The sequence below is a fragment of the Pomacea canaliculata genome, linkage group LG13 (assembly GCF_003073045.1).
Source record: "Pomacea canaliculata isolate SZHN2017 linkage group LG13, ASM307304v1, whole genome shotgun sequence".
Taxonomy (NCBI): Eukaryota; Metazoa; Mollusca; class Gastropoda; order Architaenioglossa; family Ampullariidae; genus Pomacea; species Pomacea canaliculata.
In genome coordinates this window covers 869,263-895,956 of record NC_037602.1, presented here as the reverse complement: position 1 = coordinate 895,956, position 26,694 = coordinate 869,263, and the positions used below count along the sequence as shown (strand labels likewise).

Genomic DNA, 26,694 nt, shown 5'->3' with positions numbered 1-26,694 from the left:
AGTGGGGTCCAGAAGACCACCTCACGTGGACCACACGTACTGACACAAATAAACAAAGAGGTTAGTAGGCTAGGATAACGAGGGTGCACGGTGATTCACTACTCTCAGTGCCAACCCCACAAGAGGTAACATTTAACCGTCCACCCAGACAACTTCTGTTTTCTCAGAGCTTGATACACCAGCGGAAGTAGGACTACGAGACATCAGGTGTCTGCTCCATGGGCTGTTACATGTTAGAGAAAGCAGACCTTGACCCGCCTCTGATTTCTGTCACAAAGCATCAGAGACGATGGTCACCTGGGATCTGCTTGTTGTGGCCAACTGTTTACCACCAACTTGTGTCTTGTTTACTTCCGGTGTACTCGGCACCAACAACTTGCATCCCTATACCCGTCTACAGCATCTACACATTGGAATATACTACATATTGGAATATACACATTGGAATATATATTTTTGTTGCCTTTTCCTCTTTCCTGCGGCACGAGTGGCCGTTTCTGGCAAATGATTGAAAGATTTGACAGCAGACAAAAGACAAAGTTTCCAGTGACATTCCTCGTCTGGCTCCTTGTCTTTCTATCTTACTTAGGTCGTGTAGATCGCCATTTGTTACAAGTTCTCTAATGAAAGCATCGGCCTTTGGTTTGTACGCGGCAATTTACGGTTTGAATGCATTTTGTCACCAGTGGTCAGTCATACAAGCTGGGAAGTGTGTTAGTTGTCCATGCTAACACATGCTGACACTAACAAAATCACTTTTACTACTCACCTTCAAGAGAGTTCACGCAAGACACAAACACCAAGAACAATATCACAAAATAATGAAAGCGAACAAAAAATTTACAGAAATAAATATATTTAATCTTTGATTTTCAAACTCAAGTGTAACTTCTTGAGAAAAAAAAAATCCAATCATTTCCAAGTCAGCAGCATTTGCTATAATGTCACGTGACACATGACAGCAGCATCCCATTCAAGCATCACACACACGGATTTCTCGGGTGACCACCTCACACCAGCCACCACCTCCCTGCTCAGTGAACTACAACATGCAGAACTTGGTCACAGCATTCATCATCACACTAAACACACACAGGAGAGTTTCATGAAAAACACTTTCACCAAAAATGCTTTACAAGCACAAACCCAGAGGCAAAATGATCTCAGCATCTAAGCTCTTCAGTATTTACAAACTTGTGCCCTCAGGTTACGCATCAGTTCACACAAAGTCCTCAGTCCTCCCCATCATCCTAGACACGAGGTGGGTGGCAGCAGCGAAGAAAGGAGGCAACATTTCAATTGTATGCAAAGCCACCTCGACCTCCACAAGACAATTTTTTTAAACCCACAAAATCCGGTGGAAAAACACAGGCATTTGCGACCCATTGTTTTCTGGTGGGAAGGTGCTCCAAGAGGGAGGAGAGTTTGTTAAGATGGGAATGGAGGGAGGAGCGGGGGATGGCTGTGGGGGTGCAGTCGCCGTAATAAGATTGTTTCAGGATGCCCGAGGGGAAAAAACAAGTGAGGGATATTAACGGTGGCAGCTGCTGCCTGTTACCGCCGACGGGATTTCTCAAATGAAAAGAATTCCTAACTTAAACAAGCCATGCCAGGCTGAAGTTTTAACGAGTGAAAGAACGATTTAGGTGGATTTCTCACAAAACAAGCAACAATATCCTCTCGAGCGTTTACAAAAAAAAAAAAAAAAAAAAAAAAAACAACACTGGCCTCGTCGGCCTGGCGTGAAGTGCGCTCAGTGCAGACTCACGCTCCTCCCACCTCTGACACCTCCACTGAGCACCAGCTCCACACCATCGTCATATCCGTCAATATTATCAAACTGCCACACACATTCAGCACCACACCTACCCTGCAATACCCGGCAGACGGGAAAGACAGGACAAAAACAGCGTGTTTAGTCCGCCCTGCCTACAATGCTTTCCTTCTAGAATAAACTCTCTCCTCCACCACCTCCACCCCAATTCCATTGCTTTCCCAGCAGGAGCGATGGAAATGAGCAAAATGAGATTTAAGGTGGAGGTATTGTGGACAATCTGCGCCATCCCATGCAAAAAAAGTAATTAAAAAAGAAAGCTCGCCCAGCCTGCCCTCGTCTGCCTGACCGCCCGGGATAAAAGGGTCAGTAGGTGTCCTTATCGTCAGCGTCGTCACCTAACCCTGATGAAAATACAAGTTCGTCCATCCCTCGGCAAAATAACTTGTTTGTTTACAAAATCGCTCCCAATTTCAAGTTATATTTAGTGTTACAATGACACATTGACTTATGATGACAATACTTTCGTTCACTTTAAGAGGAATAGAAGCGGTTAAAAAATTAATGACATTTTATTCTTAGCATCACTGCTAACAACTGCCACAGATCCTACGATTGACTGACATGACCTGAGACATGACACCGAGCTGACACGAGTAAATAACCGCCTTCACCGACACATGATCTCAGTTGGCACTCAGCCGCTGTATCACATTCACAGTGGTGTTGTTGACCGAAGATAACCATCTATAATGTTACCAACAACACTCTACCCTAGAAAGCACTCAATGCTCTACAAAACATATTCGTCAAGTAAAATATTTGTTCAATTTTTTTTCGGAAACGGAGCAAAAAGAGTATGTATAAACCTCATTACTTTGATAATTGGCTGTTGTCGGAACAAATCATCAGGATACAAAGGACCACCTCAAACAGATGCCCTGTACGACGGGTACTTGTGATTTGATCAGAAGTAGTTTTCTGTGTGACACACCTCGTAAGCAACTTGTTTTCTGTGCGAATATCTTGTTTATTGTAACCCTTTCCCAGCCCAGCTCCCGGGGCTGTAACAGATCCTGGATTTCTCGCACTCCGTGTTTTGCGAACCCCGAAACCGTTTGGCTTGCACTCTGAGACCAGCCTCCTGGGCGGAGGTGCATGCCAGGTCTCGACAACAAGTCTTAAATCGCAAGTCGACTCGTCTAAGTCTCGACAATCGACTTGTCACTTGACCGACGACTTCAGACATTCTGTACACCTCCATGCACACTAGCCAACAGCAATCTTTGGTGGGTAGAACAACTTGGGCTTCACTCCAGACCTCACCTGCGATCCGACCCTTGGACCTGCTAACCTCCGGGATTGTAGCTGTAACCTGTAAAGTGTTTCCCAGGGGGCAAAGCGCAGAAGGCGGGGAGGGGAGAAAACAAGGGCAAGCGTCTTGTCCAGAGTTGTGAAGTGTACAAAACTTATTTTCTATTACTTGACCATTGGGCATCTTTACCACTACTGTATGACTACTGCCCCCAGGAATAAAGCTACATCTGAGAAGCGTGAATGTCTTTGTGGCTCAATAACTATGGAGACCAGACACTTGTGTCCCCGAGTTCCCCATCTTACCCTCAGGGCAACGACTTACCGTCGCTTCGTAATTACGGGCCCACACTGCGGTGGTTCGTCTCCCTTTTCTACAGCCTCCACGTTTTTCTACAGCCTCCAGTTCGGTGCAAGCTCACAAAAAATGAGGCACCGAATTCCATCCTGTTCTTGGGTTTCGTTCTTGAACGACTTGTGTTAGGCCTTGCTTTCTCTGGTCTGACAGTAGGAGAGTCCCGGGTGGGGGAGGCGAGTCCCGGGTGGGGGAGGAGAGAACACGTTCGCAAGGAGGTGGGAGTAAACTGCTAGCACCGTACAGGAGCCTCCGGTGAGGATGTATCTGTTACGAGTGGAATAAACCGACACCGCGGTGATTTTTGTTTTCTATAAAGACAACCTCTACAGAAGAGTTACACAAATGACAGGCTATGTAATATTTGGTTCAAAACAGGAAAAATACTCAAAGACCAATCAGATTATGAGAAGGGGTCTCTGCTTAAGTTGTTCTTACAATCATTGTGCACATCAGAACTTTCTGGAAACGCTACCGACAGAAACGACGACGACGACGACGACGACGACTGTGGGACAAAGAAACATGTGGAGTCGTGAGTTCCACCCATCACGTGACTCCCTTGAATGTTTCGTTGTTACTGCCACGTTGCCGTTCTTGTTCGGTGCCCTTCACATTCAAAGTTACATTGTGACCTGTAATTTTTAACAAGTAAACTTTTTTACTCCTTGTAACGATTTGTTTTAAAAGCCACTTTATCATCCTACATCTCATGGAAGGTCAAAAGTCAATTCACTTTCACAGTCAAAACAGAAGTTAAAACATTGCATTCACATTTGATTAAACATTTTTGGAAGTTTTGTATTAATGTGACCTTAAAAAAAAATGTTTTAAAAAATGACATCACTGATAAGCCTTATGCCAGCACGAGAAACAGCTTACTACAAGATGTCTGCACAGCCACACACAGCTGGCTACAAGGCAGAGTTCTTCTAACTGCCCAGCTGTCTTGCCATAATGTTTCTACTAAACACTAGCAGCCCAGTGTGTCAAGTGTGTCAAGGCAATAAGCCTCCCTTTCAAACCACACAACATGCAGAAAGTTTTTGGCACAATCACTGCCCTGCAGTATCACATATACTTTCTCTTTGCCATTAGAATTTAAGGTGGGTGGATGGTAAAGGAAGGAACTGACAGAAAGGCAGGAGGGATCCCTTTCATACTTTTAGGCATAAAGGCACAAAGGAAAAAAATACATAGTTTTGACAGTACATGCCAACTTTCAACATCACCAACAACAATATGAGACATTAAATTTTGAGCAGATAAAAGATAATGATGCATCTTTCCATTTTCTGCCATACTGCTTTTAGTGAGATGCACAGCACTTGCTGCTGAATGGCTGCAGATGACAGAAAATAATCACAAAAACATCTGCAAAAAGGGCAGTAGTGACATGGTTCGACATGGCTACAACAGTCACTGTCACCTCAGAACATCAAGGTGGTCACAACAAGACACAGCAGACAGCAGCCGAAACACCGCTGTCTTCTTCCTCACCTCTGATCCTCCAGCATCAATGCAGCTGGTATCCCATCTCATCTAAATACATTTAATACTTCAGTTGTGACCTTTGGTAAACCATAACAAATAAAGCAGTCCCAAGATCAACCCATTTCGTTGTATTTTATGGACAGTTTTGCTGTGTATACAAAAATGGGTTCATGCATAGAGTTGGCCCCGGACATGGGGTCTGAATCTTGTGTCTTGTGGAGCTTAAGCACACTGACTGCAATATGCCAGCAAGCATGCCTTTTCATTCAAGTGTGCTGCACATTCACCTTTTTCTCAAACAAACATTTTTCATTGCATACATGCATTTTCTTCATGACGCTACTGAAATATTGTTGTAAAATACTGCAATACAAACATTCTGAAGTATCTTAAAATTATTTAAAGCAGCAACCATGAAAGCTTTTCTCTCATTTTGCAAAAAGTTGTGTGCTCTGAAATGTCATGGTGTAAGTCATCTTTGCTAAAAATATATATTTACATAGATATCAATCTAAGTGTAAAATGTAAAAACCGGCACCAATATTTATGCATTAAAAATTGTAATATGCAGCAGCTAATGATGCAATATCAAACATTTATGCAGAACACAATCATTCAAACCTAATGAAGACAAGACACAATAGCATTATATGCAATTACATTTTCTTAACAAATTAACAACACTTCAATAAAAAATGCTCCTGATAAAATCCTTAATAAAGGTGGAAGTGCACTTTTAAAAAAATGTATGATGCTTCTGTGGCACTGGAAGGGATTTACCAATGTTAGATACCATGTCACGGTAGCAAAACTTGACTATCATGATCAATAAGTAGACCGATGATTTACAAAATGTCTCAGTTTATGGGACTGCAGGATAGCCTGACTGGTGTGACATCAAACTCCGGGCAAGATATCCAGGAACTACACAAAATTAACAGAAAAGCTCACAACAGATTTTAAGAACAAGGCATATATTTTTGAAATTCATTAATAAGTTTTATATAGTTACCTTTTTCTGCAAAAAACTGTCTTAGTTAAGAATAAATATATAAGTAAAAGAAGTCCTGAAAGCAATATGGAGCTCTGAACATAGAAATCTTGGCACTTAATTCTGAAAGGTTACTAGTATGACTGTTCACTGCATGGTGTTGCCTAATGTATGTTATTTAAGCCACTAATAAATCTTTAAAATCAGGTGAGCAGCAGTGTTGACTCAGAAAACAAGAGGTGACCCTGTAATGCACTTTGTGCATGCACACACACTCCAGTGACAGAACCCTTGTAGCGCACTTTGTGCCTGTACACACTGCGATGTCACAACCCAAGAAAATACCTCATTTTCTCTGACAACAAAAAACCATGTACATTAAAAACCATCTTTTCAAGAGGCAAAAATACACCCTCATGACCTGCATGTGATATGTTTGCCACTCAAAGATCACTCTTACTCAATTGCAGAAACTATATTTTTCAATATTCCTATAATTTTAACATGTCAATGTCACAGTGCAATACAAGAAGTACCTAATCCCCAATAAAAATTGCCTTTGACATTTACCTACATTAAAATTCTTGAACAAATTGACCTTTCTGACATCAAGAAGTTACAGTGCATCCTAATGCACTATGTGATTTAAAAAAAGGCATATTTACTTGAAAGGCAGTAGAAATGGCTTTATTCTATTTCCCTACGAGAGAAGTTACTGTAAACTCCCAGAGGGCGCCTCAAAGATAGGGATTATTTATGAAGATGCCTTAGACCATTAAAAATGGTGTTGGATTAACTCCAAAGGCATCAAATGTGATAAAAATTTACAAAGGAAAGAGGCTGCCACTGCAATTTATTGGAGAAAGAGACTGAAAATATCGAGTCAAAATAACACTGAGTGATGCAGCTAAAAATGTTGGAGAAGTTAGAAAAGCTGAACAGAACGCCTTTAAAACAAAGCACAAAAAAATACATGAAAAATTGTCATATACAGTGTACTGCATATATATATATTGAATATGCAGTGAAGAAATTAAAACCCTTTTCTTTTCTTTTCATATTTCAAAGTGTATGTGCTGTGTCCTCATGCCATTGGTCACGAGGAATTGCAGAAGCTTTTGTCCTCTGTGGCGTTGAGGTCACACAACAACTGTTGGTAAAACTCTTCTGGACTAACCACTTGAATCATATTGTCATGGATCATTAGGCTGCCAGCCTCACTTTGAGCTCTCGCTGCGAGATAATTTAGCTGCTGACATAGCATAAAACTCCAGCTAACTCATTTTGAGCTGTTATCTATTGCCGTAAACAAAATATTTGTTTAACAAATCTGCTCTTCATCAACTCTTACTTTCACTGCAGGCTACCAGCAGCACATGATTACAGCCTCTTGAACTGATTAAAGAGTTTGTATACATGTACTTTCAAACCTCCATTTTGTTTTCTTCGTGCAAGAAAATATGGTTTCTGGATCCTTTAAGAAATCTATAACCAAGCTGCATATTTAAAACCATGCACTTTGGATATATTGGAAAAGTTTTACAGTAACATCATTATACCAAGTCAGTGATATGATTAATCAGCTAGTTATCCTTGCCTCTTATTAATGTTCTAAGCGGCCAACAATAGTCAGCTCAAGTATGCTACCAGCATAAAAAAAAATTTGGTTTAATGGCCCCTGCTATTTAGTTTCCCTGTTCCATGTAAGAAAGACATTTCTTGTTTTCTTAAAGTGAGCACACCAGGGACCTAAGTTACTTGTCTATTTGATATACGTACAGATGAACTTCTTATGAATCTGTCCATGATCCCTACAGACTGAATAGTACTTGCAGTTATTGCTACCCTCTCTTTTCAGCTTGAGAAACAAAATAAAATCACTGAAAACTCTGATGATTGTGGAATTTGAGAAACTATGAACGGAATGCTTCACAAGAAATTGGTAGAAGGAAAGAGTGGAACAGACAGGGTAGTGTCCTGATGCAGGCTGTGACAGGGGAAAGGCATACAATACATTCTGCTGGATACATTCTAACTTGTTTTGGTGGGATACAAACTTGCTAGCATTCAACTGTGTGAGGTAACAGACTCGCCCTGCCTGATGTGTTATTAGTGATAATGTGACAAACTGCAACAGTGACGATGGATTATCACGACAAAGCACATCCCAGATATTATCACAAATCGTATGTGGTGTGAAAATTTAAAGAAAAAAATGTATCGTCATCCGCACGCAAACACGATCATACAGTATTGAATGGTCAAGTTGTACTTCTGTATAAAAACAGATTTGTTCTGCTAGAGGCTGGGGGGGGGGTCAGGAGTTCAGAAAATGAAAATTGTGCTTCATGTCTTCAATCGCATCTATGACCAAAAAAAAAAAAAAATCAACCAGACTGGCTTCAAAACTAACTGCAGCAAAAGCATTCTGCAAGACACCACCAATTTATGCATTTTTGTCTGAGATGTTCCTGCACACCATCAAGCAGAGCAGTCATAATCACATAAGAACTTTCAAACAGAACATCTTGCAAATGTGCCACGTTCTTACCTTGAGCCACCCATGCATGCTACTTGGAGGGCAGGAAAAGACCCTTCACAGTAGTCTTATTTCAGTCGGACAACCTAAGCTGAAAATTAGCTTGTGACAAAGTTTATTTACATCACATAAACCCCTAAAAAGGCACAAGAAACAGTTGTGCAAATCTGAATCCAAACCCAGATGCTGTGGCTAGTCAAATAAATGTTGGGGTCATCTGCCAATGTTGAGAGCATGCTTTTCATGTCGTCGCATAATGTCTGGGATTGCATAAACCTTGCTGGCTAGCAAGGAGGTGGCACCGTAACTCTGTGCTTTACTACCTTTACACATAATCAGTTGCGCAGGCTCGAGACTAGCTTCACAAAAAATGGCATGAAATATGTGAGTCATGCCTGGGTCGACAGCTCGGAAAATGGTCAGGTTACTCTCAATGAACTTGGTGTACAAGTCTACATCTTCCTTACCCCATCCCTGGATGCTAAGGTCGAATCCTCCCACGTTAACCATGTCTGAACGATAAATGGCAGCTATGCCAAATCCAAACTGCCGCCAGTACCCAGTCATAGTGCTGAAGTCCGTCGGAATCACAATGCAGTTGTCTTTATCACTACAGTGGCAGTGCTGTGAGTACTCCTTACATAGGGGCTCGGGATCATACTGACTGAATACAATAGGGAAGTACACCTGACGACCTTGAATTGTACTCAGACGAATTCTGTTCAAAGACTCTGGCATAACCATAATGTCCACATCTACTAAATATAGCAAAGCATCTGGTTGACAGCGTGATGCACCAAGCTCTAGCCCCCTGCCTCGGGAGAATGCGCCCTCAGCATAGACAATCTCAATGTGATCAGATCCATAGCGACGCTGGTAGTCCTTTAACAGATCCACAGACAACTGAAAAGCTTCCACTTCAGTAGGGTGTCTGTACAAGACCACGATCAAGTGCACAGCTTCCTGTCGTTTGAGACATACATCTTCATAGTTGTTCATGAAACGCTGGAAGATCTTCAATCGACCTGCTAAGGGCATAACAAAGTAAATGGTTTCTCTGCGCTTGTCCTGAACTGCACCAGGCCACTCTTTGCGACCAGCCATGTGATTGAAGAGCTGTAGGACATGCTCACCCACTGAAGCTTTTGGGCGGAATACAGGGCTTTCCTCTGTCAGCTCCAGTTCCAGAAAACCCTGTTGCAGATAAGCATGCCTGCGCACCTGTACGGTCATCTTACGTCCCTTGTGTTTACGGTAGATAAGGAGAAGGTCTAGAATATAGTCTGCACTTGACAGTGGATTCACTCGTCGGTAGCCATACAGAATCTCTTTGAAATCAATTGTTCGTCCTCGCTGACGTGCATTCAGATTGACCAGCTCCATCACCTGCATGCAAACACATGCAAATATCTTCCATCATTGTCTGTATATTCAACAATACAAGTTAGCTACCATATAGATGTTTGCATATATATGTGTCCTTGGGGGTGGAAGGAGAGGACAATATATGGCGTCCTGCCTATAAAGGAGAAGAAATTTAAAAAGGAAGGACCATACATAGGCAAACTCTAATCAGACACACAAAATATATAGACAACTAAGAACAGTTGTAAAAATAAGTCAACGTGTATGAATTTCTGAATGGAAACAGTGATACTGGCACTTACCAATGGAAGTGAAACATTTGACATTTTTCATGCTGCAATTGTCAAATTTATCAGAATGATTTTGCTTACTGCAATTTTCCGCACAAGAACAGGCACAGTAATCAATTGTGCATGCCCATTCAGAAGAGAGAGTTTCCATTTCTATGTGTCCAGAGAGTATCACAGACAAGTATATCCATAAGAACATGTTCTCTCAAGTTTGTTTTTAAACTTCTAATGTTTTTCTAAAAGTGGAAATCTGCCAAAAGGTGGAGCATTATAAGCAAAGTGGAATAGAAAGGAAAAAACAAAACCCTTAAGCCTTTAAACCCAATAAACATGCTGCCTAAAATACACCAAACCAAAAGCATTTGCATTCATAGGTAATAAAAACAGGCAAAGAGCATAAAAAGTTCTTGTGAAAAGGTAAGACTATAACCTGCATGACAGCATCATCCAGCGCACCACTCAAAGAACCCTCCATCGCTCGTTTTGGGTTGTTGTTATACTGGGAAAAGATGGCCTTGCTGTAATACTCCCAGGGTACAACATCTTCAGCTCTGTGCGCTGGGACTTTGTTGAGACTGGGTGTTTGCGCTATTCGTCCACTTTCACCACTAGCCCCAGCAGACCCACCTAGCATGTGGTTCATCAGCTCCATTTCACGAAACAGCTGAACCTGGATGGGGGAAGAAAATTCCAGCTCTAATACTGAAGACACAGTACAGTAAATACATGCAAAAACCTTGCACTTCTTGTAAAGACAGCTGAGCTCATTTGATCCATAGGATACTGTGCCCCCCCACTTTTTGTTGTGTGTGTCTTTATAAGGTCTTACCATCTCTGTACGGTATGTCAGGATTTAACCACCTCTCCTTTGCACAGCAACTCCCATGCTGCTGAAATACGTGAGATGCAGTTTTTCTGCATGATGAAAACCTCAGTTTAAACTTTCTAGCAGATTGGGATGTGCAAGCATTCCACAGGTGTATATATGAAGATTGACAGGTTTGATATGAGCAAGAGTGTCTTGCCCTAGGAATAACCTCACATGATCACAGCTGCACGGTCAAGTTCTGGCAGTGACAGCACTGTATTTTTTAGTATTTAAAAACTGTTTTCATATGACTTTTTTCAGTAAACAAAAAGTGCATGGTCCATATTTTCAAACTAACCTACATAAAGTGACAACTTTCTGCTGGCTAATCTTTAGTACTAGTAATAAAACCATATGGCTTTATTTCCATATTTAGCACAGGACTTTTCCAGACTTTTTAACACCAGCTCAAAAGTGTTTCGGCTTTAGTCTTTCACTCCGCCGAAACTGGTGGCTGTTTACCATAGCTAACGGAAGTGTTTTACAGCTGATGATGTTAATCATTCCATCTACACACATGTTTAACACTCCCAGTCACAGACGCAACTATCTTTTATTCTGAACATATCAAAATGTTTATGAAAATTCTCAGCACTCTTTTCCAGCAGAGAACATCCTGTAAAATATGTATGCACCATGTAGTAGATTATTATTGGAGTTTAAAATTTTTAATTAAAATACCAACGCACTTAAGTGTTCTTACCCTTCGCTGCCGATACTTCATGATGTTGACGGACTGTAAGTAGTTAAAGATGCGGTACTGATAATCTGGGTCTTTCACAGGATGAAGGGTCACAGCTTTTTCCACTTCTTTGCTTTTGAGGGTACTCTTGAAAGATCCTTTATCCTCCTTATAGTTCTGATATAGGATCTGCTGCATCTGGAAACATTCCACACAACAGTAGCTTCTTTTCATATCAACATACAAGCATTTATCTTAAAGACTTTTTTGCTATATGTTGATTTTAAAGATTTGGGAAAGTCATAACTGTCTAACAGCATGAAGATCAATATGCCTATTTCATACTTAATGATCCCATTATCAGGGCTAACCACATCAGGTAAGTCAAAGCCCTTGCTGTGTGTGCATTGATCTTGGTTTCTAGCCTTTAGCACATGGTTTAGTCTTTATTCTACAAATCTCTCTGACTTTTTTCCAAGTGATCTTTGTTGCAAACATACATAAGAGTGCTCCGCATTAAAAACAGAAAAATTTTGGCTGTGGAAATTTTTTTCTATATGTCCAAAGTGATGATGCAAACTCTGAGTTTTTAAATGTTAGTGCTAACTGCAGGTTAAACAAGACTTTGCAGGCACATTTGTAACACCTCATTTAATAAACCTTTATATATTGTGTTGAGCATCCATTATGTTATGAAAATAAGTCTTAGTGTATGTATATATAGCTTCACAGAAGTTTTAAAGACTGAAATACACAGATGTATTCATGTGCGAATAGGAAACAAAAATTTGCTTCTTTCATACATTTTTTCTTTTTGTTTCAGTTACCAAGGAGGATCCAAGACATAATAACATAATGCAATGTAAGGGACCTAATGAACAAACAAAAAGAAATATCCTATACTTTAAAATAGCACCCCCCCCCAAAAAAAAAAAAATAACCACCTTCAACTACATAGATGGAAAAATACACGAACAAAGGTCAAAAGTATCTTCCTGGCAGAATGGGTTGATTTTGATAAACACCAAGCAGAACTGATCAGCCAAAGATGAAAAAGCTAAGCCACACCATCCTTCACCCTGCAAACAACTCTTGCGTGTGTCAGGGACTAGGCCAACAACTTTACAAGTTTTGGCTTACACGAACTGGGTTATCTCCTCCAGCATCAATGCTTGCCATATCCAATTCCTTGCTTCAGTCCACACATGCACAGAAATTTGGGGAACTGCTATTATTGACTGTCTGCATGCGTGCGTGTGAGAGAGAGAGAAAAAAGAGGAAGCAAGGCAGAGAACAGGAAGCAGATGTACTAAAATGTACTCAAGTGTAATAGTGCGACAGGAAAGAGATAAAAAAATATTGACACAGTATCTTCTTTCAGCTTTTAAACCCTGCTTGCTCCACATTTTGAAGCCACACAAAAAACACCAGTTACTGATGTCCACAAACTGTACACCAACACTAACAGACAATAGCTTCTAATATTACAAAATATAGAAACAATGAAATGTGTCTCGCTTGGGCCAATTTGAGTCGCTTGTCAGTTAAGACTGTGAGAACATTTTTCATGGAACTTATGCAGCAGCAATCTTCAGCAAACTAAAGTTTGCCTTACAAGTCACTTGTTGTGAACAAATTACTGCTGCAAGATTTAGAGGTCCTAAACAAACACCATCCATTTACATGGCAGATGACTTATAACATTCAGCAACATAGTTTAAATGGATAAGTAGTTTATGAATTAAAATTCTGAAAAAGGGAGTAAACCTTCACTTTATCATTTTGCTATTTTGACCTGCAGTTCCCATCATTTCAATCTGACTTTAAATTAGATTTTTCATGGGTAGCAAGTGAGGGTGGGTGGGTATATCAATCATATTTTTTAAAGAAAAGGGTTGTCAAGCAACTCAGATTTATGTCATTCAATGATAAAACCTGTTAATGACACATGTGCCAGGTGTCCCATGTTGCTTTCCCTGTGACACACTCCCTGATTTCAGGTTTGAGAGAATCTGCCCACAAGGTCCTCTAGCTCCTCTTCATGGAATAAACACTTTTGGGAATATTTAAAATAAAAGAAGTGTCAGTGATCCACAAACTGAAGTAAAATAACTTTAGTTCAGTAACTGTACATAAGACCATCAAGACAGTAACACTTATCCAAGAATTAAAAATATGAGGACCCTATAGCAGAATGAGGCTTGGTGTGGTCCTCACTCACAACCATACAGTCCTTTCATCCAGCTCTTTTCTTGTTCCATTTATACAAGTAGCATTTTCTTGTTAACAATATTGGCAGGCTGAGTGACAGGACAGCTGCCTAACACCTGGCGGTATTGGACTGTTGATATGGGCTTGCTGGTAAACTGTGAGAACCACTGGATAGTGGTGCGAGGTGACAAGTGTTGTACAGGAGGTTGTGACTGGATTAGACCAAGCCAATCTCAAGAAAAGGAAAAAACCCCTGCAATAATTGTAGGGTGGAGAAGGGGGCACATAAAATCTGGGACTGAACCTAACGGGGCATAAAACTGCTCGGGTGGTGCGGATGTGCAAAATCCTGCCGATATTCAATATTACTCCCCTCCCTCTTTCTTTGTCCTGGAGGGCTAACTTCACAATCATCCCCAAACTCTTCCCCTACATCTCAGAAAAGCAGGCCTTACACTTTTCCAAGAGACCAGTACTTCCGCCTCCGCCTCCTGTTCGGGGGGGGGGGGAAATAAAACCCAAACCAGCGCATTTCATGTAGGCACAAAAGTGATACCGCATTTATCTCCACAACCTCCTAATGCATCACTCAAGTGCCGACCTGACACACCAATGGTGTCTTCGATTCCTCTGTCTGCTAAGTGGAGTTTTCTGGAACAAGACTTCGATTTGGGGTTTAGCATTATTTGTGAATATTTCAGTCGGTGGCCGGTGGTGTTCCCCCTTTCTCAACCATCTTTCACTCCATCTCCACCTTTGTTCTAGCAGTCTGTAAACCGTTTTGTTGTCCTTCAATTTGTGTCTCTTGCCAATCTTTAAGCAGGTTGAGCTTATTGCCAAGCACAAAATACAGGATACAACTACTTTATAGTTATTACTGATATCATACGGGTACCTGTCTTCCCGTTTACGACACTTCACATTTGCCCCCTTTTTTTTAATGTGCCTATGTGTGTTAGTAGCATATAGACTAGATGGCAGTCAAACTTATAATTTACATTTTCAAACAGGTCTGCATATGCACGTGCATGGTCATATTGTCACAGACAATACTGGGTCATATTTGTCAAACAAGAGTTTTCTCTGTCAACTCCATGTTATACATGTTTTGTTATGTTTATCGCATAGACACAAGTGCAAATCAAAATATGTTTCTTTTATTTGCCTGTTACCTTCTTATTATCAAAGTGCAAGTGCAAGTTCATTGATCATCGACTCCCCGAGCTCTCTTCTCCCTAGTACTAAGAAACAGAGAGACTGAGTTCATCTAGAGCTTTACCTCTCGAACTCTCGTTATTTGTATTTTATTGTTTTGAAAGGTCTCAATATCAAAATCTCCAGAAAAAAAGAACTATATGGCATAAAACATGCATGCATTATTAAAATAAAATCTCGAACGAGAAAATGAGATAAGTGTAAAGCGCTTTACTCTTGTCCGATTACAGGAAGTATTACAATGGAGACAGATGCTTCCCATTCCCTCCAAATGTATCTTCCTCTAAGAGCTTTCGTATTTTTGGCCATTGGTTTTCTCACTACCCACCCACCCCAAAGTGAAGTGACAAGCCTGTGCCATGTTTAAGTTCAATGGAAAAGTCATAAAAGAACAATCCACAATAACAATTAAGGCAAAAAAAATTTGGCATCGCCGACCCATCAATCATGCAGCTGAAAGTATTTTTCATCTTTCCATGAAACCGGAAGCTTTGTACAAACCTGCCTCGTTTTAGCAGTTAATCTGAAATGTGAACAAACTGGAAACTTTGTACAAACTGCCTCGTTTTAGTAGTTAACTGGAAAAAATGGTCTGGCAGCAGTCCAGTAATACAAGTTCGTGATGTTTCCACTCTCCTGACTTCTCCCTCCCCCCGGTAGTCGCTGAATGTTCACCATGACAAGAAATGACCAGGTGCTACAACTGGGTGGCGCAGACCAAACAGGCATGTCAGTCCAACTAATCTGGGGTTTGTAGCTTCAAACAGGCCTTGAATCTACTCAGCAGACGTGTGCTGGAGTGCTGGTGGTTGACCAGCACAAAGTTATTAGCAGACATACCCCTCACCCACCTACCACAACCCTGGCAAGTCTACATCACGATTTCCACTAATTCACGATTCGGGTTTCACTGAAGCAAACACGTGCGAGAAAATAAAATGATTCCATGCACAATAAAATGTGTTGGAAAACCATGAATGACTTTTCAAAAAAAAAAAAAAATGTTTTGCGTCGTTAGCTATTTCATTCAGTGTACTGAGAGCACCTGAGTGCAGATGGCGGGCACGTCCAAATAAACAGCCGCTAGCACCGTAAAAACATCTCGCCTCACCACCACCACCATACCCCCCTGCCCTTCATTCCCCGTCCCCCCTCTCACTTCTGTGAGTTGATGTGTTGTCCGCTGTCTGTAGGAGTAATTATCTCTCCGACACACTCGCGCCTCGGAAGCCATGTGTGGAGACGTGGCACACAGACCCTCACCAACCCTCCGCATCTCAGGTCACGTGCACCTTTTTCCTTCGAGCTCTCCACTAGGCACCGACCTATCACTAGTCATCTGCATCCAACAACTCGTCAACACTAGCACTGGCTCTCTCCAGTAAACAGCAATAATCAACAAGGAAAGTACCATAACTTGGATAAACCCACTAAACACCAAAAACTATCTCCAGCAAAAGGTAGCAATCAACCCGGTAAGTGCAAACAATCAACAAAGGCGGTTTACATTAATAATTAGTAAACAGCAGTACTCGTCATTGATAACTTCTCTACAGTAAACACTGAAACAAAGTTTTCTCCAGTAAACAGTAATAATCTGCTACTCGGACATCGCTAGTAATCGTGTTTTTTGGTAAACAACAACTGCTGTACCCAGGGGACGATTCAGTGTCTCGGGAGGTCATCTGTGTCACGGACTTACGTGTACCTACATAGAATGTAGGTCCGTCATCTGTCATCTGTCACGTGTGTCAAGTCTCAAGAAGCAAACGGGAAGCATGCAACCTTCCGTCTCTCCAAGGGAAAACATCGTGTTTTGTTTTTGTGTTTTGTTTTGTTTTGCAATCCACGTCAAGCCTGCGTGGGAGGGGAGTTTATGAGGTGAATATGCACAAAATGACGGCGGAGAATTTGTTTCTGTGGGAATCTCACCCTCACTTCAGCTCAAAAATATCACGTGTGTGTGTGTGAGAAACCGGAGAAAGAGGGGTGGCCTTTACTGCAACTGAAGGAGGAAAACGTGAAAATAACAACAAAAGTGTCGTGCATGTTTTTCTTGATCAGCCTTCCAAACATTCTTTCGCACGTGAGTTAGTTTCTCCGCCGATTGTAATGTACCCTGGAAGCTTAATTTAACCCTCTGGTATATGCGATTTTTTAATGAAACTAACTTCTACTTCAAGAAAAGTTGGATAAATGGATAAAAACTACAGACTGGAGGTGAGCTCAATCTCTACAGTCTACAGGAACATACAAATGTGTTTCCGGTGTGTGCATGAACACCTACGTTGACAAATAGTTGTCACTGACCTGTTATATCCACGATAAAACATTTATACATTGTTTCAAACTGTTCGGCACGCAGACTCAGAACACCAGTCTACAACATGTTAAACTTTAAAACAACTTTCCCCTTAGGGCGAGGTACATGATGGAGCGGGCAAGTCACGTGTTTACTCAAACGGTGTTTTCCAAAACGCGGAGAAAACAATGTTTAAAACTGTTTGGAAACAGGACTTCTGCTGGCGACAACACGGACAAACTTGTTTCCGGACACTGCCTGATGCTTGCATTCCATGCTGGCACTGACAAGCACGCCATGGACAGCTACACATTCAATGAACATGATACCCGAGATCGTGGCCTGCTAGCCAGCATTCTCCAGTGGCCTTACATCATTTAAAGTAAACATGGTCAAGTCCTGCTTACATCTGCAAGCGGACCCGTGGACCTGGCGGCCATTTTGTAGAAAGCGAGAACCGTTGTAGGGAGGGTGTGTGGGGAGAGGGAGGGGAAGCACGGTGTAAAACCAGAAACATGATGGAAACAGGTTTGCGAAACATGTTGGGGTATGTCTGACGGCAAACACAGAAAACAAGGCTCTCTCAAAATATGTGTGGAGCAGCCTTTAGCAACTGACAGTAATAAAAGCGAAAACAAAATTTAAGGTTCATTAAACCTGTCGATTTTGAGGGTGAGCCTATTCAAATGCTGCGAGATAACTGATTTAAAAACTGCAACACGATACGCTTATAAGATTTGAGATAAGATATAAAATGTTTAAACTCCCAAGCCCTGGTTGTGGTGGAGGTGAATGGGGAGTGAAGATGTCCTGATCCACACCGCAAAATACAAAATCGTCACATGGAGGATGCTATTGTAGACCACTTTCTCAACCACTTACCCCCTTTAAAAAAAAAATCCCGGTGTGGCGCGTCCGGCTAGCGAGAAGTGACTTCCATGGGTTTAAATTATTGCGTCCTGAATTGAGGTTGACTCCAATGGTCGTAGGTAAGCTTTTCTATGACACTAACATGTCTAAAATAACTCTAGACATAGCTTGTTAGGTCTTCATTAGATATTTTTTGGACTGAGCTGCAAGTCTTGATACATGTTTGCAGTAAGAGGCTGTATTTCGCCTGTGAACTGATTCGGTCGTAGCTAACAGAATTGGCACAACATTCGACCAAAATATGAAACAATTTTTTCCTGGACAAATAAGTACCGTAGTGACACATCTTAGTCTTAAAATATTCCTTTCGTATAGCTTACTAATGCTTCGAACACGAAATCGCAAGGAGCAGCACGGACAAGGTTCCCTCAGGGCAGTAGATGTTATTGTTGGGTAGCTCTTTGCCCTGGGCAACACAGAGAACTCAAGGACCAGCACCTTGTTCACACCCCGCAGCTCCCTCCCCACTACCACCCGGCAGCCGAGGCTAGCAAGCAGTGGCAAATGTACCCTGGGGTAAAGAAACAGGAAGTAGTGCCCGCGGTGTCCTGACATCTGTTGATGACTAGGGAAACAAGAGACTTTTCCGTTGGTTTCCCAGTCTGCCTTGATGAAGGTCACACTCTCGCTGGGGGGTGATGATGGGGTGGACGCGTGTGACATCGTGTTTGGGTGATTACCAACTGTCTGCTCCTAATAAATATGGATGAGAACAGCATGTAAATAGAGCAAGTATCGACTCTCCTCAACACAAAGGAACGGGATGTTCATACGCCGTTGATGACTGCAAAAAGAGTTCTGGCGGAATTTGTATTCAGTCGGCGCCACGTGATACAACATTGAGAAGGCAGTGGGTTAACTTCTAACTTCACGCCTCCACTGTACCCCGTTGTGTAGTGAGCATGGCGCTTGTCTCCTGTTACCCTGTGATGTATGCCTGCTAATGTAGGAGAGTTTGGGGGGTTTCCTGCTTTCCCACTCCGTGTCTACTGTATACAAAATGAATTGTATAGTCCAGCACGACAGTTTCGGCAGAACACCTCCAATGTTTATAGAGCTCTGCTCTCACAATGTGTCACAGCAGTGACAAGTACAAATGTCAACATCACTACCAGTGTGAACAGACCAGGCTCTAGCTGCAGGTGCAACTTGTGAACACTTGTCATGAAATAAGCGGCTCGTGTTGTCACTAAACATCATCAAACTCGACAGTCAGTGGATAAAATGATTACCAGAGTGAGATCTTCACTACTTGCTGCTTACATGTGGAAACAACCAACTTAGTATGTTTTAAGGACAGTTGCTATCGGTTATCAACTTAGGATAGTGTTGTCAACGATATGCGCAACAGTTAACACGAGAAGCGAATGCGATATACCACAACATTTCACCCACTACAGGGTACAAGCTAAATGTTATCCCACGAACTTACCCTCTACCCACGCCTCCCAACACTGCTCTGTTGAAAGGAAACGTAGGGGAGGGGGAGATGATGGTGGAGGGGACAGTTTTGTTTTGCCCCAAATTCTGCGACTCCTGCAATTCCTTTTGATCCGACAGCAAACAGACATATACGTGTCTGCAAACGGAGTGAACTGCGCTTACCCCATTTTACACTCCAGCACCACACATCACCCCGGCCTCCTATCAACACCTTGCGATACGCGCAACATGCAGCAGCAGCGCCGCCACCACAGGGGGAGAGGGAGGGGAGTGAATTTACAAGGTGCTGACGAGGCCAAACTCCGCACGCAGCGACCCGTGGCGCCCTTATCGGACTGGAAACGGGGTGGGTGGGTGTTGGCACCAATGATCTTCACTCGAGACGTTGGAAGGTGGGTTCCACGGAATGACTGGAGTTCACCACCCGACACGTGACTGAACTTCTCTGCTTTCTGACGCTTGGCGCCGGAAAACCTTCAACAGCGGCGCCGTTCACGCTTCGTCTGTCTTATCGCTGCTCGCCCTGTCAGTCATCGCCACTGGACCGACAAGTGTCATCTATCACCGTACAGGGGGTGATATCACCTGTGAACGATCATTGTGTGTTACATCGATATCCCTACAGACAAAGACATGCACTGAATGTAACCCCAAAGATGTATACACTGTGTAGTTCCTTGTGGTTCCTGCTGGTCATACCGGGTGTAATGACCACATCTCTACAAGCGACGGCGATGTTGACGACACAATCTGTGCTTCTGACGGCCAGTACCACGGGGGTACATGTACCTCAAGAGTCTGTGCAATGCTCGAGTCGCACAGCCACCCCAACAGTGGGGCGCTCAGGCGTGACATCTAGTGAGCATCCATACCTCGGTTGTACGACACTACCACACTAGTGGTCTGCCTCCATCAACAATCTCCGGTTTATGTAGTAGTTGCTACAGTTGCTTCCGTCGATTATACGTAGTAGACGTAAGAGTAGCACCGTAATTATAACTTATCAAACACTTGAAATTCGTAGCAGTTCTAGTCACTCTAGTGGGTAAAGGTGTTTGTGGAGGTACGGTGAATGTAGGGCTCTTAAAGACCAAGCCGAATGGTTTGCGTTTTATTCAAATATCGGTAGGTACAGCTGATATAAAACTAAAGTATAAATTTCAGCCTCCAAAACCCATCCGTTAATTATCCAATACCATTCGCACCTGCAATCAACGAGCGCCGAGAACAGTGTACTACGTCACGTTGGTACACCATCCACAACACTGCCAGCAGTCAACACCAATCAGAGAGAGAGAGAACCGATATCTTAAAAAAAATGCAAACCATTCAGGTTGGTCTTTAAGTGGTTCACCATATCCAGGAAATGTATAAGGCAAGGCCAAACTTTTTCAATTTGATGCTTTAACTTTCCGTAATAAATCACATGCCCATCTACTGGCAGGGCAGGTAAAGAGACTTTTCCAGTGGCTGAGAGGCGACCCTGGAAGTGGTTAACGTACTCCTAGGTCGCGCGTACAATACACGCACTGCACGTGCGGCCCTGTTCTGTGGCCCCGCCACTTGATGTCATCTCTTGTTGATTCCCCCGCTTCCTGGGCGGCCCCTGTCCCTCCTCTCCACCCACACTACCCGCAAGCCGCTCCTTGCCGCGCCACCTGGCGGGTTAGCAGCGTCACTGCCAGGGGATAGGGTGTGTGGGGTATTTACACCAAGTGGTAACATCCATCCATCGAACGGGCCGCGATTTTCTCTGTGAGCACTTCAAAGAGAAACACATAACCAGACCGACCGCACAGCAGCCAGTAGTGCCAACCTTAACTGTGGCGACTTTGCAGCCATGGCCACTATTTGCTTTTTATCACTTTCACAGCAACTCACATGCCTAACAGCAGTCTTACAATTTTTGATGTCTTGATTTAAACAAGAATTATTCAACCTCCCTTATAACATTACCATTGTTTTAAAATTGCAAAGACTGTCAATATTATAAGAACATGCATCAGTCTCATCACCTGATATTGCTCTGATGACTGCACAGGAAGTAGGGAATGTTTAATTTTCACAGCAGGGATCATAACAAGTGATGACTGCAGTCAGGCAAGTCTGTCTTATGCACTATCATCTCCTATTCCTCTATTCTAGGAAGGCAAAAAAAAAAAAACCTAAACAAAACACATTGCTATGTGTCTGTATGCAATGTATGACAATAACAGGCATGCCAAAATGGGCTTTGTCTCCTCTCATCTAGAAACTATTCCACTATGCATATAAATTTCCAAGCAACAAGAGTAGTCACTACAATTGACCCTCAATTTGTTAGAACAGAGGTTATAAATCTGGGCGGTATTACAGTATGGTATAAAGACATTCCCCCTTCCCTTCCCCCCAAAAAAAGAAAGCTGTACAGATCATTTTCATTTGATGCAGAATGCAATGGGCAGTGCTAAATCAATTGTGCTTAAAAGTAAACTTTCACCCCCTACATCACACAGCTGTACTCATCCTAAAAGCATTTGACAAAGCAGGAAAGTTAACAACAACAACAAAGCCCACACTTTTCTTCAACAGGTTATAATAGTCAGGCTGGTACACTTGGTCACTGAGTTGCAGACAATAGACAGCAATGGTAATTAAAAAAAAAAACCCAGTAAACAGCACTGCAGGACCTTAGCCAGAATTCAACCTACACCTTATTAAAAATCACAACGTACACTGTTGTGACTGAATGTCAGCTTCAAAAGGTCCCCTTAAAGGAATAAATTATCTGCAATTCAAATACTGAGCAAGGAACTCCAGCAAAGCTTTATGATTGTGAGAGTAGAAGTTTCATTTTGAGAAGAAACCTGCAGCCATAGACACGAGAATATGATCATCTGCAGGGCACACATTATGCTAATGGCTTGGGAATTTCACTCAAAACAGACACAAGTCATGCAATGCAGAGCCAGATGCTGCTGACAACTTTATATTAAGTTGCACTCATTGCCTGCTATCTGCCAATAAGGCCTGATGACCAAGCGCCCATCAGCCATGATAATCTTCACTGTGACATCATTATGGCAGCAAGGTGAGGTGACCTCTGGCTGCTACTGATCTTCACCATGTTGCTCAATCGCACCTTTCATCAAGCAACCAGTCAAAGGAAATTAAAAAAAAAAAAATGGAGAAAAATACAACTTTTTTGTCTGTTCGCAAATAACCAGGTACAAATAAAATACCTCACCTCCATGCACACACTACTCTGTGACTAGGTCATGTAGAAATTATACAAATTTACATATCAAAATGCACATATTTTTCTTAAAATACACACATCCTGCATGAATGACTAAACCCAAAACCTTAAATTACGTGACATAAAAATAAAGATATTCACCGAACCCCTTCCTCATATTGTAGTTCCTTGACCAAATTCAGTGAAAACTTGGTGCAGCCTATTCACAATGATAATGTTAACTGATGCATTATGGCAGTCCATACCTTAAAGCCACAACAAAAAGAAAACTGTTACTGTAACTCCTGGAGTACCCAATTCCGTTGTAAATTACATTTCTTTTTTTTAAGAATTTTCAATACATTATTTGAAGTCTTCAAGTCTGGTTGATCAAGAAACTCTTAACTGTAAATTTGCATCAGAATTTGTTTCTGAAAATTGAAAGATCCTGATTATCTCTTATAAGACTGCAGGCAACCAATACATATCCTAACAATATTAGCAGCTGTTCATATATAATTATTCATATAATAATTAATTAAATATATAATTAATATAGTTCATATAATTATTCAGTATAGTTGGATAATAATTTACCATGATGCATTATTTTTCTGTGTTCTGAAAAGCTAGAATACAAACTTATGAAAACAGATTAATAATCACAGGCTTGTATTTCATAAATGGAACATAATTTTCCATCAGATTTTGGAAATCAATATCTTTTAATGAACTAAACCTACTTATTTGAAAAAAGTTTTGCAATTGGGTTAGCCTTTAGTTTCATAGCCTTGCCAAGTAAATGCAAAAAACCAAATATCCAAAGATTCCAATGGTCTTCCGGACATACATCTTGATTAAAATTTGCAACCTAGTAGTTTACAATGAAGTTTACAGTTTATAACAGCAACACTCTCCCAATCCTTATGTCACCAAATGATTTGTGGTGGCAATAACTCATGCTAAAAACTGGTAAAACTATGAAAATTAACTGTGTAGAATTTAAGTTTTTAAACAGAATTAGAAACTACACAAACTGGCAAAAAAAATCACTTTTGAAGAATAGTGTGAATAGTGGTTACTCGTTATCCTGAAAATACCATTTAAAAAAAAACCAGCAAGCTTTTACCAAATGCTTACAGCTCACTTAAGCATCAATCCTGGAAAATGCCTTGATTATATAAGAAACAGTTTTTCTTGAGCTATAAAAATGAAGCTATAAGTAGAACACTCAACCCTAAGCTAGTGAAAGCCTTCATCAAGGGGCACACCAAATGAACAAGTGTGAAGTCTCCACAACACTAAGAAAACACTGCATGACTGTCTTTTTGTCATTGGCCTACTTTAGTGATAGAATGGATTACAGGTATCATCGCAGTACATATCGATACACATCAATCTCATCATTCCCTGAGCTGGTAAACATATATCTCTCAGCTGAAATCGTTCAAGTGCTCTATTGAGCTAATGTTTCCATTGTGTCATGTGTAAATCTATAGCCATCATGTGATTCTTTAAAAAAAAAGGTAAGGTCCTTACTAGAGGGAAAGAGGATGGGACTTTGCTAAATGCCTTTCAGTACAGGAGTGGCAAATGCAGCTCACTATAGATGAATGCCACCCCCCTTTAATTCACAAGTGCCAGTTGCATATGACAGTGCTAATAATGTGGGCTGAATCCTGAGAAAAACCAATACATTCTTCAAGTCAGTCCCCCTTCTCCACTTACTAATAGTTTAAGAAAAGGTTAGTTCACATGATGAGTTAGCATGCTGAGTTGCTACTTTATATCATATGCTATGCAAACTGCATAGCAATAATGCAAAATGTTTACTCTGCAAAACAAGGTGACACGAAGGAAGCAAACTAGCATCAGATGTGTATCAAGTGATGATGTTTGTTATTGATTCACTGACAATATTGATTCACCATGGCCACTAAATGCCCCTTCACTTTTGTCCCACGATTTCCAGTTAAATCATGCACTTTTATTGATGTTTATTAACATGTAACACAGAATCTCAGCTCAGTTTCCCAAGTTTAACTTAGGTCAGATATATGTTAGGCAACTATTTTGGAGGCAGAAAAACAGGACAATCAAGCATTTTGTTACTCTTCCCATTTCAGGATATCTGTTCAAATGATATAAAAAAAATCTTCTGAGGGTCAGGTAATCAGTGAAATATCTAACATCTGACTTATGTTGTAAGTAAACATAATTCTTTACTCTTTATTTGCGAGGGTGACAGGATAAGAAAAACTGCGTGTCTTTTAAAAGACAGAAAGACCAAGTGTGGATCATTGAAATTACTCACTTCGTATGCCCATGTGCACTGTATACCAGCGAATTCACGAATACACCGACCGATCTCAACATCTTCGTGTGTTGTGTACAGGTTCTGCAGGCAGAAGCCGATGTGTGGTGCCATTCGTCTTAGTGTTTCTCGACTGAGAATCATTCCAGGTCCACCCATACAGAAATTCTCTGTGGCTTTGAGACTCAGCAGACCCAGCTCCTCAGGCTTGCCCACTCCAGCTGGCCAATGAAGCGTGGCTGAGAGCTGTTTATCGATCTTAGAAACTGGTCCAATTTATCGCCCTTGATAAACACATCATCATCCGCCCGAACAAACCACTCGTACTTGTCAAGGAAATGATCGTGCATGTATTTCAACATCATGAATGATTTCTTTTGCGGAGGGTACGAGTCGTCCACGCCAGGTAAAGCGACAACTGGCACCCCGTAATTTGATATGGAGCCCTCGCTGGAGAAAAACATTACTTTGCCGTTGATTCTGCTTGCCCAAGTGCGATGCGATGCCAAACCTCGATTGTCTATGAACTTTTTGGCGGTCATGATTCCAACGAATACAAAAGAGTCTCTGTCCTTTGCTGTCTGACTTTCGACCTGTCCTTCTGCCTCTGGTTCTTCTCTTTGACCAGACCCGTCCCCCGCAGCCAAGTCCGCTGGGCAACAAAAATCTGGTAATCCACATCGTGTAAGTAGACTTGTAGTACACCAATTAGCCAAGAGCACTCCCACCATAAACCCGATGACACCAGTGGCGACAGAAACTTTGTAAGAACCATTTTTCTTTCTGGCCATAGTCTATGGCTAGTCTAGCCATTCATCGAGGGTTCCAACGTGGCCAAGAGTTGCTGTGAAGCTGTTCAAGTCTTACCCCGGTGAGCCTGAGAACACGATTTGCCGTGAGAGATGTCTAGCTGAAACGCCAGCAGGTGTCAAAACACAGTGCTTCAGTCCCAATGGCCAGCACAGGCATTTCCAAGTGCAACAACTAAGTTACCTTGTCAGTATAGATCTGCGAGTTTGTCACCTTTCTGTCACGCCGGGTACACGATAGTCGCATGAAACATACCCGTACGAATGTCGGGACTGAATGCACCCCACCTCAGCCATCCTGTCCCTCTCATTCTTGTTCACCATAAGTCCTGTGCGAACAGTCTGGCAACAGAAGTAATCTCTTCATGACACGGGAATCTAAACACAAAGCACACACATACATGCAAGGTTTCCGCTGGACTTCAAGAAAACATTTGTGGACATTCACAGTACCGCCTCCTATTCACTAAAGGTGGGCTTACACGCAGGACGACTGAGGCTCGCCATCAAACACTGGCGCTCATTGGTCCACAGCATTCGCCACTGCCGTGACACACAATTACGTCATAACGGGAATACAA

The 26,694-nt window shown here is 41.8% G+C and overlaps 1 protein-coding gene across 1 annotated transcript; it reads right to left on the bottom strand.

Annotated features, from left to right (window-relative positions):
- Window positions 1–839: 839 nt before the first annotated feature.
- Window positions 840–26,655, bottom strand: LOC112554190 (chondroitin sulfate synthase 1-like). The gene is given in 5 exon segments (XM_025221833.1): window positions 840–9,853; window positions 10,553–10,792; window positions 11,694–11,870; window positions 25,305–25,525; window positions 25,528–26,655. Coding segments are annotated over 5 exon segments (2,379 nt in total). The 5' UTR covers window positions 26,096–26,655; the 3' UTR covers window positions 840–8,680.
- Between the last annotated feature and the right edge of the window lie 39 nt (window positions 26,656–26,694).